We start from the raw sequence: 15,829 nt of genomic DNA, 5'->3' as shown, positions 1-15,829 counted from the left end.
GCTTCTAATTCTAAATGATAATTTTATCGTCGTTATTGTTATTCGTCACGCTAAATTGCAAGATTTTATTGTGTGCATAGAGACTTTAAACGAGTATGTAATTTAGAATGGATTGTGTCAAAGTTCACGTACTTACGCATGTTTCTGTAACAAAATTATTTGCTGGTTAGTTCTCACGTTAAATATCGTTGGCTCCCAAGTAACTTTCTCTCTAAATGCGGTAGATCCTACGATACCATGCTTCGACTAAACTTCCAAGCAATTAATTAAGACTTCCAAAGTCTCGTGCACAGCAAAATCACCAACGTAAATAATCAAGTTTTACTGGTTAGACTGAAAAGTTTTTCTACTCAAGTTATAAAAAGTTACAGATTCTAATTCGACAAAACCGATCGCATACGAGGATGTAAATTTATTAAAATGATGGCGCGTTTATGTAAAATCTAGACTCAAACGCGAATGGTAGCACGCAAAGAGCTCGTTCGCTGCAACGTGTAAGAAAAATCCGTGTCATTTTCTTAACCCCGCGCCTGGCGCAATATTTTCATACATACACTAATTTTCTCACTTACTTTCCTCCATTTCTTAAAACAAATTTTTTTTTCAATTTGACCGAAGTAAAAAAAATATCTAAAAAGACAAGTTCCCGCTTGTTGTCCAGTGAAAACGCCGACGTATTATAGCCTGATCGCGTATCTATTAGATATTGCGCCTAACGAAGGGTTAATGCATTATGCTTACGATCGTGCGGGAAATTAAAAAACATCCTATGTACGATAAAACTTTTTTCCAACCACACACGCATCCATCCTCACCGTCGTTGGACAAAAATTCAATCTACACTCGCACACGGACACATAAATTGCATTTACTTGTTGTGGCGTACTCACGTTTCAGCTGGACGAAGGTAAGCTGATCGATGGCACGGCGCAGTGGTTTGTCGTCCAGGGTGAGATCGAGCAACGGTAGACGGGCGATCTCCTGGACGCCCTCGGCGCCGCCCCAGGAGCCAGCGGCGGTCGCCGCCCGTACCGACAGCATGCCGCCAATCTGTAGGAAAGCCGCGCTGTCCGTCTCCTTCAGCGCCTCGATGCAGAAGGTGAGCAACGCCGTGGTCGTTTGCAGGTGCGTGGCGCATCTGGCCACCTGATCACGCAACGAACGCACCCTGGCTTCGCGGGTCTGCCGAGCGGCCTCGATCAGTCGCGACTTTCTCGCCTGCAGGAGACTCACCAGATTTGCCACTCGATCCTCGACCTCTCCCTCGAGCGCCACGCATTCCTCCTGCGAACAGCGGCATTGATCCGCTCGATTATAATATCGGGAAATAGCTCATCTCGACGATAAAAAAAGAACTTTTTTGCGAGATGAGACATTTTTTTTTTTTTTTTTACTAGATTCTGTAGGAAAAAAAAATTACATTCTGCCTCGATCGATATATTCAATGAGACATATATCGTTTTTGCACAAAGCTCGTTTTTTTTTCCTATCACTCTGGAAAAGTTTGTCACGTCGGAGTCTTTGTAAAAATATAATGACAATTTTTTATCAAAAAATATCTCTCTGTAAAATTTACCTTAATAAATTTCGAATCTGCTTTTTTACAAAACTAGTCTTCGATTAAAAGTATCGCGCGCACTTTTTATCACGTATATAATTAACATGAAAGGCTTGCACAGTATTGTGAACGAGAAACACGATATTAATTGATTATTCCGCTTAGTAAAGTACAAGGCAACATCAAAAGAAATTTCATTTTTCGGCTTTTGTTTCAGGAATGTATAGTAAGATAAGCCAGGCGCGTGTTCTTTGTACATTCAAATTATCCCTTCGGTCATCGGAAATGAATGCGTACCGGCATTGTATAGGGCTGATATAATTAACGCCATATCTTTTCGCAATTTTACGGCACCGTATACCGCGTGACATGTCCGCCGACACGGAATTTAAAACGGATATCAAAGGCGTGATATATACTCACATGCACTTTGTCCGTCATTCCTTTGAGCCTTTGAATGAACTCCGTCGTCGAGCGGGCTCTCTCCGACAGCTGCTGCAAATTCTGCGACAGCTCCGTCTGTAACAGCAGAAATTCGCGACACGTGAGGCAACGTGCGGTGATTCGAAGAGGATTCGGTGGACGTGATATGGACGTAACATTCGTGCAATTGAAGATACCGATGTAGAACGAAGGGAACAAAATTGTTTTTTTTATCTCACAAAATTTTCGAGGGAAAAGAAAAAATAAATTATATAAGATATAATCTTTTTATGTTATTGTAAAATAAATTATATATTGTCCGCATAAATGTATGTATAATATATTATGTAATATATATAATCTCCCTCTCTCTCTCTCTCTCTCTCTCTCTCTCTCTCTTCTTTCCTTTTCGCATAACAAATTATCTAGAGATTAAATATCTATAAACTGTGGTAGAAATAGAGAGACACTGATAACTAACAAAGATGAATTATATATGTATAGTACGAACGTTCGATATCGGATCGATATGTCACGTTGATTCCAATGGATAAACAGTCCCCACATATAGGGAGTTTGTACTGAGCGCGCATACGTGCAAACAGTCACGCTTTCGTGAACGAGCTTGTATTAAGTACATATCGTTGTTTGTTCAATAACGACATAAAGTGCTCCTCTCTCGCGACGGGAAAAGGTAACAGCGTTACTTTTCCCGAGAAAATCTCGAAAACTAAACTCGATATATATAAAACGTAAACTAACATACCTGATCTAGCATTAAGCGAAATTGAATACAAACAAAATTCAAGCTACTCTATATTTTCTATTTGAAGAAATGTTACACAATTTTAATAAAGCTATTATATTTTTAGCGTATATGTTGGGACCTTTTTTAAAAATAAGTCTTTTCATAAAGAACGCTGAATTTTTGTAAAAGTCAATTCAGTTTTGTCAATGTATATAAATTCTGGATCTTTCGAAATATTTAAATAAATCGCGTGTATTACAGCGTGTATAAACAGCTGTTTTAACTGGCACAAGAACAATAGTTTCGTAAAAATGGTCCCATTACGCATTAATTAGCATATTTTTAATTCTTTTTGGATCTTCATTCGTAAAACAGTTCGAAACTTGTTACCTGGGCAGAGAGAGAGAGAGTCGATGTCTTATTCATTTATGTAAAATACTTTGTAGCGCTCAGGATTAATAACATTAAGCGGCGAACGTCGAGAAACTTATAATCTGGTAGCCGGCGCGCATTTACACAACTCTGATTTAATTTATCATTTTACAAGGGGCGAGAATGCGTCGAACGTCTCGCAATATCGTGGAATCGTTCCCGCAGTTCTCGTTTATCATTTTCCTCATTTCTCGACTTTCCTCGCTGGACAATACCTTCAGATCGATCGTGCGAATGGACGGCGCATTTCGTCGAATTCACCGGAGACCAACGCGCTCCTCGTTGGCAGTTTCCATTTAACACGACAATGCATGCTACTCGAAACGGGATGCGATCGCGTATGCAGTATGCACACGATACCAACGACACCGGCATTCATCAAGGAAGACGCGGATTTACTCGTGCAAGTTTACGATAAAACCTCGATGGATTACAGGAAAATATCGGACGACGTGTAGCACGTGCAATAAATGCGTCCTCCGTTCCCCTGCATTCTTAGTATAATGATTAATAGAATCACAAGCGGCAATTTTTTTTTACACGTCGCTTACATTTGTCCAGACAATATTACGATCCATATGTTTAACGACATCTTTCACACATCACTCCTCTTATACTTTATACTTTATAGCTCTAATTAGGTATATTTATCTCTCATTCCGAAGCGGTGAGTTTTATTTTTATCTATGATTTTTTTAATAATGTCAATTTCTCGAAAACATTATATTTAAGCAAATTTTTTTTCAAATTTATTATTTTAGTCTTTATTCAGAAGAATCAAGAAAGGCATACCAAATTTTTTAAACTTTCTAAAAACACTTTTACATTTTAATAAAAGCGTCGAAGATACGCTGAATCACCTGTACGGTTGAAGGGTGCCAAAAATAATAGTGCGGAGTAAGGATTATTTAACCCTTATTTCGTACTGATGGGTCATTTTTGTCTGTGATTTTTCTAACAACGTCAATTTCTCGAAAACAAATAATCATAAAATAATATATTTAAGTAAATTATTTATCAAATTTATTATTTTAATCTTTATTTAGAATGTTCAAAGAAGGTATATACATTTTTTTCAAATTTTTTAAAACACTTTTACATATTAATAAATTTATCGAAAATACGCTGACCCACCTGTACAGTTGGAAGGTGCCAAAAATAAACAATACGGAGTAAGAGTTAAGTATCTGTCGCGTGGTGGAAATACATGAGAGAAATTAATATTAATTTCGTTGGATGGATCACATGTGTCCTTTATAATCTGTTCACAAGAGAGAAACTCGTTATTTTTCTCACCCAGGGTATCGCGCATCGCGCTCGAAATATCGAATTAGAGCGTCGACAAAAGCGTGACGGTAGGACGCTGTGTTCGAGACGCGCATTTCCCTTTGTACGTTTCTCTTTCTCTCGGTGTCTCATCCATGCCGAACACGGCGTCGACGACGACGACGACCCTTTCCCCCGCGCTTTGGCGCGTATCCATTGGACGAAATCTTATTAGCATGAAAAGAGCTCTCGGGGATTTCATCAGGCCGACGAGCTATCCAGCACGCTCGCTGCCGCGGGCAAAAGATGTTCCCTCGATCGATTATCCAGCGAACTTCATCGAAACTCGTGCATACAAAAAAAAAAAAAAAAAAAAAAAAAAAAAAATTCTCTGCATTAATTTTTATAAATTTTTTAAAATTATTTTTTTTCTTTTATAATGTTTATTAAAAAAAAAAAAAAAAAAAAAAAACAACTCCCACAGATCTCTGACAATATGTACCTGCGGCTAAATAATAACGGAAACTTACAAACTTTAATACGAGTCTAACGAGATAGTCAAGAAAGCCATCGTCAAAATGGCTTTTAGTCTGGAATTTCTATGAATGCAAAGGTCCTATAAAAGAGAGCTTCTTTAATGTTCATGTAGTTGCTCGCTCTTCTCCCATTTCACACAAACAAGCATACTAATTCCGAGAATTACGAGACATGGCATTCTTCGTAACTTTCGAGAATAATTTGTTAACAAAACAACAACTCCTCGTCCAATAACAATCTGGAATACGCCTCAGGAATTATCTCGGTTGTGACAAACAAGCTTGGCTTTCTTCGACGATATTAATTGGCCAAAAAGAAATCCACAAAGAGCTTCGTTAACCTTTACCATCGATGTCATAATAGTTTTAAAAGTTCAGAGACGGAATTGAACGCACAATCTTTATATAAAACTTTTTCAACTTGCTTTATATATATATATATATATATATATATATACACAATACCGAGGCATTATATATAATTCGTAATAAAAAAAATCGTAGATTCGCTCTCGTGGAGATGGTCGAGGAGGTTTCCATCGCGCCGGATGAAAAGCTTCGTTAAAATCCTAACGAAGAGCACGCAAAAGCTTATTAAATCTGGCCGATGCTTTTCAGCAAACGCTTTTCAGAAAATGTTGTATTTACAGGGTAAACGGTAACGAATGGGAAAAGGTGGAAAGACGTTTTCGAAGGGTTTCTCGCGCGAGGGGTTAATCCCGATGGGCGAGACGCACGCCGACAAAAAAAAAAAAAAAAAAAAAAAATGAGAAAAAAGATCAAACACAGAAACTCGGCGATATTTCTATTGAGCGAACGAAGCCGATTAATTCCGCGATTATACTCGCGGTTGCGCCAATCCATAATCGTCATCCGTTTTCAATTTACATCGAAACGACCTGCCACGTTCGTGTCTCGCGGCATATATACGAAAGCAGTCCGGCGTGATAATGAAGTCCGTGTCTTCCGTGAAGTTTCGTACGCGGCGCGGATTAATTTTCGATTAATCCCTCACCCGCGAACGTAATCGACGAGAGGTTCCATCATCGTTGACACGCGCGAAGCAGTAGCCCGCGCTTCTACGCGATCCTTCTCGAATTATACGTTCTTTAAACATTAATCCATCAACATCATAAATCACCTAGCAAATTAGCATTACTAATTAAAAAAAAAAAATTAAATGAAGGTAGGTTATTGTTAGGTACAATTCAGAGGAACAAGAATTCACTGGTGAAACCATCGCGTTAAAGAAACGAGACGCAGATTAAGCAGATATGAAAGGAAGGGCAGAAGAAAATAACAATCCTACATTCAAGCTCTTAATTCGCAAGCAACGAATTAAGGGTCTGTCGGTGCTCATTATCGCCACAATGGCGAGCCGAAATGAATTTTTGCCCGTAAACTTGGCGAAAGTATTTCTCGAGTCCTTTACCTAGCACCCGCGTGCACACATACGTGCGCACTAATACAAGTGAAAAGTTTGTATTACGGCGATTCGTGCCCGAGCGTAATTAAGTTACTCCTTTCGAGTTAACGTCGGCCGCGCCCGGTAATTTCCGCAGTTTTCAACGCAACTTTCCGCCAAGTTCCGCGCGAGGCGACCAATGGAGAATGCTGCGAGATTGTTCCCGACATGCGGTCCCTTTTACGCGCGCCCCCGACTCTTTGTTATATTAATTACCGCAGTCACCGCGTTGTACACCTATAAAGGGAAGCCGCAAGGGAGAGAAACCTCGTCGGATCCGCTGCAAGGGCGACGATCTCCCCCCTTTAATAAATCGATTCTTAATACTTTCGCGCGGTCCACGCGTAATTCCATTAAAGTCTGCCAAGGTCCCGCAGCACTTCCGTTACTTTAGTACTACGGAAACAACGGTTGAAAAAAAAAGCAACACGCAAGTTTGCGAAAAACTTCTAGGTGTACCATTTCTTTTAATTTCAAATCCGCAATCGAATTCTCTGTACCTTGTGTGTGTGTGTGTGTGTGTTATTATTGTATTTATTGCATTGTTATACTTAAATACTTTACATTTATTCAATATTTTTTTTAATATAAATCGTAATTTATTCTAAATTTAAATCTCTTTTGAGAAGTACATAAAACAAATCTCTTTCTCTTTTTCTCTATAGGTGCAAAGTAAAAAATTTAGGAGTTATTTTGTTTATTTTGTCCCTTTGCATGGTAAAAAATCCATCTTTTGAAGTCACACGGCGGTAGAACGCTAATAAACAAATCTTTATTACGCGATGATATATTCCATTTTCCATGGCTTAAATTATTCGGCCGCCGTGTAATCCTGCGCGAGTCTCCCTACAGAGAATAACGTTTCGCGCAAAGTACTATGAATTTTCATGACTCTCCTTTTCGGCGGGAGTTTAATACTGGTTTTTGCCAAATGGAGCTGGTGGCTTTAAAAAAAAAAAAAAAAAAAACAAAAATGTCAGTTGCCAAATGGCCCTATTTTGCGATATAGAGCGGCACGAGATTCCAAGGGCGAAGTCAATTCCCGCGCAGATAATGCACGCTGCACCCAGCCACCGAATGCAGCAATTGCACTCGTTAATTAAGGACGCCAATCAAACCGTACGACGAACGACGGCGGTCATAATTACGAAAGTCAAGGGTGCTCCTCGAGCAAATTCTCGGGGCGGTTTTCATGCGGCGCAACGTACCAAAAGCACCCTTGCACTTATTAAGCTCGAGAGCTCCGCCATTGTTTGCACAATCGATCGCGATCCACCGTCAACTCAAAACACTTGGGATTTCCCTCTGGCCCGACCATTGTTACATAATATACTATATACCATTTGCTATAGCAATACTATGTAATGTTTTAGATTTAGAACAGAGAGAAGTTTATGTTATGCAATATTCTCTTAAAATATTTTAAATTACCTTTAATTACGTTGCCTAAATATTACATTTATATGAAAACTTTCTCTTCTTAAAATAATAATTATATTATTAGATAAATTTATTAGTTTTTTTTATAGAGTTAGATATTAAAAATTTATGCGTAAAAGTGTGAAATCAAAGTTGGTTAGCGTCGAAACGAAGTTATGTATAAAACGAAAGTGCATTGACGAAGTGCACGCGATATTAAGTTAAAAAATGTTAGCGCACATTTACCCGGGATCACGGCTATATCAAATAACGCGCAACTCGATGAATACATTTTTGCCTAACTGCAGCCTGTCGTTTCATCACGTGTTCCGAGTCATTCGTCGAAATAAAGGCGGACGGTCTCTCTCTTTTTTTTTTTTTTTTTTTTTTTTTATCACCATTGTCCCTCATTGTCTACGCTAGGCGTGGCACGTTGCCGCTAGAGAATCTGTTTCGTGCGCCGGAATAATTGGTCACTCGAATGCACCCCCTCCCCCGCCGCCCCCCCCCCGTCGACGAGTCTTGATTTCTAGAGTTTCCCCCGTTTCCCGGTGAGATATTCATTCTCGCTCGCATATATATGTATATATATATATTACGACGTCCGGACATAAGATCGCGCACGAGTCCGTTATCGTATAGTCGCAGCCCACGCGATTCGCCCCCTCGACTTGAAGGTTGGCTGGTGGAGAAGCAAGAAGGGCGAAGATAGTGCCACCCTTCTTGCATCAGAGTCATCCGTTTAAAGTGATTTTCCCTGTTCGCTCGAGGGCAAAAATAGCAAGAACATTGGAATAGATTACTTTTTTCGAGTAAGTGGGCGATCTAAAATAACATGCGAGATATTTCTAGCAGAAAATTGGTGCTAACATTTATCCGAGTAACACGATGATACACAAATAGTATCTAATAAAAACTAAGAATCAATGTCGTGATATTTTCATGTAATATTATTTTCAGGATTCTTGTTATTTAATAAATGAACTCGATCAAGAGAGAATTTTTATATCACGTCGTTGTATCAATTTTCTGAATAATATACCAAAATGTATCTAGTCCTAATCTGAGGGTACCACCCTGTACAGCCATTCGCTGTCACGGAGGTTCGTTTATCCGCGCCCTTACCGAACCGTGTCCGAGTTCACTATAAGGGACGGGTAGGCTCTCGCGCGATGGATACCATCCTGCGTAAACACGATAGGTCTATCGCCGCGTCGCTGCACCGAGCAGTGAGCTCGTACAAACGCAACGGCTGGATGCACATACGAGACCGAAACCGCACGCATGTCGAATGAGATCTGAGAGAATCCAGTGCATCGTGTTAGTCACAAGGGTTGCACGCAGGTTGCTTTGACGCTCTATTACGTGCTTTCAAAGTTCTCTCCAAAGCTTAATACACTTAATAAATTAACTTATACACTTAATAAATTAATTTATATATATTTTTGGTATATTTTATATTATTATAAATTATTGCAATAGGGTAAACTAGGGTATGATGGCCATAGGCTGTAATTTTTTCAATAATCGCTACATAGTGCGCTTTTTTAGTCATTATCAAAGATAATCACGTCTGTCGACCTAGCCCCCCCACCTTGTAAAAATAAAAAAACAAATACTGCAAATTTACGAGCTATTTATGAGCTTTCATATCCCGCAAATTAAAAATTTTGAGCTCGTCACACTAGGCAGGAATTTAATAATTTTGGTGGGGGGGCTGAGTCGACGTCGACTCAGCCCCCCTCGCCCCTTAAAAATAAAAATATTTAATCGTTCTTTGCGGCAGAATTAGGAGCTATTTATGAGCTTTTAAAATAATATAATTTCGATTTTTGAGCTCACCGTTTTAACCCCAAAACAACCCTTTCATTATTTAACTCAAGAGAGAACTATGCTTAAAATGAAAAAATTTAACACTTTTGCGGGTAAATATTGTTTATTGATTTATGAGCTCTCAAAATACGTGTATTTTGATTATTGAGCCGCAACCCCTTTATAGAAAAACCACCCTTCGTCTCCCCGGCACAAGAGAAAACTATACTTAAAATGAAAAAATTTAACACTTTTGCGGATAAATATTGTTTATTGATTTATGAGCTCTCAAAATACGTGTATTTTGATTATTGAACTACGACTCCTTTACAATGAAACTACTCCCAAATCTTTCCAGCACAAAAGAAACTATACTTAAAATAAAAGAATTTATTTTACGATTAAATATTGTTTATCGATTTATCAGCTCCAAAAATACGAGCGATTTTGATTATTAAGTTGCAACCTTTTTACAAAAATAATCACCACGCATCTCCTTCACATAAGAGAGAACTGTAAATTTAAAATGAAAAAAAATTATTATTTTGCGAACCTATAAGAAGCATTAATAATATAAAATATTTAATTATAAAACAGTTAATACGAAATATTTAATTTCTTTCATTTTAAGTATAGTCCTCTCTTGTGCCGGGGAGACGAGGGGTGGTTTTTCTATAAAGGGGTTGCGGCTCAATAATCAAAATACACGTATTTTGAGAGTTCATAAATCAATAAACAATATTTATCCGCAAAAGTGTTAAATTTTTTCATTTTAAGTATAGTTTTCTCTTGTGCCGGGGAGACGAAGGGTGGTTTTTCTATAAAGGGGTTGCGGCTCAATAATCAAAATACACGTATTTTGAGAGCTCATAAATCAATAAACAATATTTACCCGCAAAAGTGTTAAATTTTTTCATTTTAAGCATAGTTCTCTCTTGAGTTAAATAATGAAAGGGTTGTTTTGGGGTTAAAACGGTGAGCTCAAAAATCGAAATTATATTATTTTAAAAGCTCATAAATAGCTCCTAATTCTGCCGCAAAGAACGATTAAATATTTTTATTTTTAAGGGGCGAGGGGGGCTGAGTCGGCGTCGACTCAGCCCCCCCACCAAAATTATTAAATTCCTGCCTAGTGTGACGAGCTCAAAATTTTTAATTTGCGGGATATGAAAGCTCATAAATAGCTCGTAAATTTGCAGTATTTGTTTTTTTATTTTTACAAGGTGGGGGGGCTAGGTCGACAGACGTAAGATAATCGATATTTACAGTAGTTTATGTGCATACATTATTCGAAATAACAATATTGTGAATCTTATATCATATGTTTACTTTTGACTACCTGCAAAATTTTTCATTTGTCCACTAAAAACTGTTATAATGTCGAATAAATGACAGTTAAGCTATCGTAATCGACGTTATTATAAAGATATGTAAATTGTTATATGACCTATATAATTTTTATTTTTGTTCACTATTTTTTTAATAAATACTATGGCCATCTTTTCCTTAAAAGTTGGGTAAGATGGCCAATGCTTATATTGTACCTACTATTTTGATAATATAAAATTTCTATTAAATATTTTTCTTTTAATTTCGACAATATTACGTAATTTAAGCTTGAGTGAAGATAATATGCCAAAGACTATTAAAAAATAACAAAAATTAAATTATGTTTTTCGCATTTTAAAAAACTATGGCCATCTTACCCGAGTTTACCCTCTATACTATAAATAGCACGTATGATTTCTTTTCATTTTATATATTACTCAAACGTCTCTTTATTGTCATGTTGTTTGCGTTGTTTGTATTTTACGATGTCTCGCGATAAAGCGTTGTAATACAAAAAATGTAAGGATGATTTACGAATAATTTCAAGTTCATCATGAGTCGACTGTTAAAGCGCCATTACGTTCCCTACGATCCGCGCCAAAAACGTTGCCGCTTTCATTGCACAGCGCACACCCACGGGGGTACACAAGGAAAGCACCCTCTGAATTACTGCCTCGCGATCACCATCAAGGAAAGACCCCGACATCTTCCCCCTAGTCGTGGTATCTACGTTTTTTAATCAACTGCAATGTAAAAACCTCGTCCCTTCTCGAAAGCAACGCGTCCAAGTGCATAACCCCTGATGAAGGTTCATAAACGTCTCGCGTTTCCTTCAAACTAAAAATATAAAATATAAATATATAATTTCGGAAACTAAATCATTTTTATAACAATGATTTAAGAATTGTCAGCGGTGGATATCACATAAGCTTTTTACACAACGTGCGAATATTGATATCAGAATTTTAATGAGTCACTTTTGCTAATATAATAAATTTTAAATGTTTTAAACAAAGTTCACATGATGGTATCATAATATAATTATTGTGGCATGATGGTCACGAATTTATTTGACTACCGACATATTCACAAATGATATTGCAACAGAGAAAGAGAGAGAGAGAGAAATTGAGAGAGCAGAATCAGATGAATAAAAGAAGAACTCACAATAGTACGACGAGACAATTTACGTCCATTAGGAAATGTCGTGTTCTTTTAGCAAAATGAGCGAGAGAAACAGGGGAGTGCCAGAGAATACAGCTAATACCCCCATGCAATCCACTATCTGCAATGTACGGCTGGCCGCAATGTCACATATATGCGACCCCTTTTAGATTCACTGTTGCGTTTCCGCGACACATTCTCTACCGATTGTAAAACCCGCATTTTGCGTTTGACCATGACCTCGGCGGTGGGAAAGTGTTATGTGCCGTATATAGGAATACAAATTAAATGCTAAAATCATCCTTTGTATGTAATCATGCTTTCAATTTTCTTGAATTATATACATATAATTAATATATTAATTATATATTAAGAAATATTTATTATATTATTACTTATTAATTTTATGTAAAGATATATTTTTATTGAAAAAATCATTTCGAGATATAATATTTATTCTCAAGCTGCCGATTATTGGAGGCGACAATTATGACATGATATCGACACATCATATACTTTGTCTCTATTAGTATAGATCTAGTGATCAGATTAAGGACAAGAATTCTCTTTCTTTCTTCTGACATACAGCGTATTACGATGCACAAAGTATTTTGGAGTAAAGATTTTTTATTTAGTACACTGTCATGGTATCTCTTGAACGGAGCGCTTTGAATGCAATGTGATAGCAATATAGATGCACATAAAAGCTGATCTATTTCATATTGATAAACAATTTTTTATATCCTAATTTATGAAAAACGTTATCTTTTAAACAAAATAATCGAATAACAAAATATCATTGTTAAATCGCAACTATTCGATGCATCTTACGGTCAATTTTTCTCTGAAAACTTATTAAAACTTGAAATTTACGTATATAAAAGCAGTAAAGAGTGCAAAACTTTTATATATGTAGTACACAAGTTCGTACTTTAGTTCTTAACGGGAAGAGTCTGTAAAGAATAACAGATTGTTTTGCGATTCAGGGATGTAGAAGTAAAAACTCGTATACACATCATTCGTTTTTCATAATTTATTCAAAAGGATAAAGTTGGGGAAAAAGTTGTGCAAAGATTTGGAGTTGAATTTTTTCTATTTTAAAATTCATTCTTTCCAGTTATAAAAATATATAAATACTAAATATTAATTTCAATACACATTTTTATATCTGTGAAAAGTTTTGTACAGTAAGAGATACAAAATATAAAATCAGACTAATTAACTCTAATATTTTGAGAAAGATTTATTTAAGCTACACCTCGCGTTAATTTTTGCAACGAATCGAATGCAGGATATGTAAAAAGGTATCAATTAACCCGCTTATTATTGTGTCGGTATGTGTGTATCGTTTCATATATATATAATATATAATATATGTATAGCGTCACATATAAATATGCAGTATCGCGCTTCTATCACGATACGAACGACGCGCTCGTAAATACCAGCGGGCATTGATAAATCTGAAATATCGGGCGAACTGATAGGAGAACTCGCGCGTGGGTGAACTTCGCGCTACCGCGTTTCGACTTATAAATCCGACGCTCAATGTCGACTGCGAACGACGATATCTCGCTGGGGCGCCGTGTCACTAAATCACGTGGCCGTTCCTACGCGCTCCGCGTGGAAAAAAAATAAAATACGTGCACATCGTGCCGCGACGGTTACAAATCGTAAGTAAAAGTACCCCGACGCTCGTGCTAGGAGTTACCATCCGTGAATCGCGCCAGCTTTTCGAGCCGAACCATATCTCGATTTTTCAAAAATTCATCCATCGACGCTACACAAATTTTTGGCATTTTTTCCATCTGATAAATGTCGGGTTGCTACGTATTTTGACGTTGTAATAATTTTTTGACGAATCGCGGGGTTGAGAGAATAGAAAGCTCGCATATATAAGTTGAGATAAACTACGATATATAGTAGTAGATATATTAATTCTATTACGAAAAGAATAAAAATTTTATATTATATAATAAAAAATTATCCCATAACAATTTCATTTTTTTGCTGCAGATTTTTTGTAAAAAATTACCTTTTATTTCGGCTTGATTTTTATATATTTATTAGCTGTTTTAGCTGCAATTTTTCATCGCCTCGTAACTTTAAAATTTACCACGGAGGTTTAGCAAGAGCAGCCATAAAGAAATCCAATGCATCTCGAGGAACATGACCGATAACATATTTCTCTCAAGAAGCGCTGCTTTTACACGCATGCGAATGCATACAGCATGCACCGGGAAAAAAATTACGATCGTAACCATATGTTCGAAACTTTATGGGCTTATATATCCATGCTTCTAGTATGCTAGAGATAGAAGAAACTATCCATATATTTGAATACACTATGTCGTCACAATCGAATCTACATAAACTATATATGAAGTTCGTACTTTATTTAAAAAAATTCGAAAATGAGGTATATAAATAACTCAAATATTATGTATATTTCACAGATACTCTATATAAATTCAGCTCTTTCACATAAAACTTGATTTTTGAAATTTTGCAAAAAATTTGCGACAAAAATAAAAACATGAAAAAAAATTAAAATATATTTCCTTTTTCATGTTTAAATATCTGCATCGATAGATGAAAAATGCACAAAAGTCAATTAGATTAATATACAATGCAGAAAAATCACTTATTTACTTATTTCATACAGCATGTAAGCGATTCTTGCTATAAAGTACATAGATGGATTGATAGCTGTCATTATTTTCAATTTCGTTCTTTATACATATGTTTACTGCTAACATATTAAACTGTCGTGTGGGACTTTATTAGCGAAATCCCCCGTTGAAGGATCTATGAGGCGTAAAATAATTCTCACTTAACTCGCGGATACATATTTACCGTCGTGATACCAGGGATGAATACCGTTCAGAAGCCTCGTCCGAACAGGCGAGGACATCGAATTTGCATAATCCCGCATAAATGCGTCGAAGCCTTTAAATTCCGCTTCTGAATGTAAATTACCATTCTCTTTCTACAGTCTCGGCAACTTTTCTGTATAATATACAATCGACCATTTTGTATGAATGACAGCGTCGCGCTTGTAAAATTATTTTTAAAAATTCGTGATAATTCAACGAATCGCTTAATTAGTACATTAATTAGTTGCGGGCTCCGAAGATCGTCGCAATCAGAACTGAGTTTCCTTTAAAGCATTCCTTGAAGGAAGCAAGACGTTGTTCAATTAACAGCCTGTAATAGGAGTCGCATATTCCCGTGGGAGACGAAAATTATCGCGATCGACACGTTCATCCCCAGGTGCAGCTGAGTGCAGCTGCGCGGAATTAATTGCTTTATGGCCCACGAAACTACCGTATTTCTTGCCAGATTTTTCTCGAGAAAAATTGGCTGTACCAACATACTGTAAACTAATAAATAATGTACATGGTAATTTTTATGTATTTTTCCACTTTACTTTAAAATTTTAAATGCATAGAATTTTTTCTCACAACTTTAAATAGGTTCAAAATTTTAAATAATTTAAAATAAAAAATAACATTGTTGTTAGATTTTATCTAAAAACAAATAATTTAAAAAATTACGAAAAGACATATCAAATCCTCAAACGTATGATTTCTTTGAATAAAAAGAAAACGGAAAGGCAGAAAGGAAGGAAAAGAAATATTTAAATTTCCAAAATATTATATAACGGATTCAACATT

At 36.6% G+C, this 15,829-nt stretch overlaps 1 protein-coding gene across 2 annotated transcripts in view; it reads right to left on the bottom strand.

The window, feature by feature from the left end:
* The window catches only part of Trim9 (E3 ubiquitin-protein ligase Trim9), a 95,535-nt gene that overhangs the window by 19,279 nt on the left and 60,427 nt on the right, over positions 1–15,829 (bottom strand). For both annotated transcript variants that reach the window (XM_072901127.1, XM_072901126.1), the window contains exons 3-4: positions 1,982–2,077; positions 891–1,284 (exon numbers count right to left, since the gene is read on the bottom strand). In XM_072901127.1, the coding sequence (XP_072757228.1) occupies positions 891–1,284; positions 1,982–2,077 (490 nt within the window). The remainder of the gene's footprint in view (positions 1–890; positions 1,285–1,981; positions 2,078–15,829) is intronic.

The sequence above is a fragment of the Anoplolepis gracilipes genome, chromosome 10 (assembly GCF_047496725.1).
Source record: "Anoplolepis gracilipes chromosome 10, ASM4749672v1, whole genome shotgun sequence".
Classification (NCBI taxonomy): Eukaryota; Metazoa; Arthropoda; class Insecta; order Hymenoptera; family Formicidae; genus Anoplolepis; species Anoplolepis gracilipes.
This window is presented reverse-complemented; position numbering and strand designations above follow the sequence as displayed.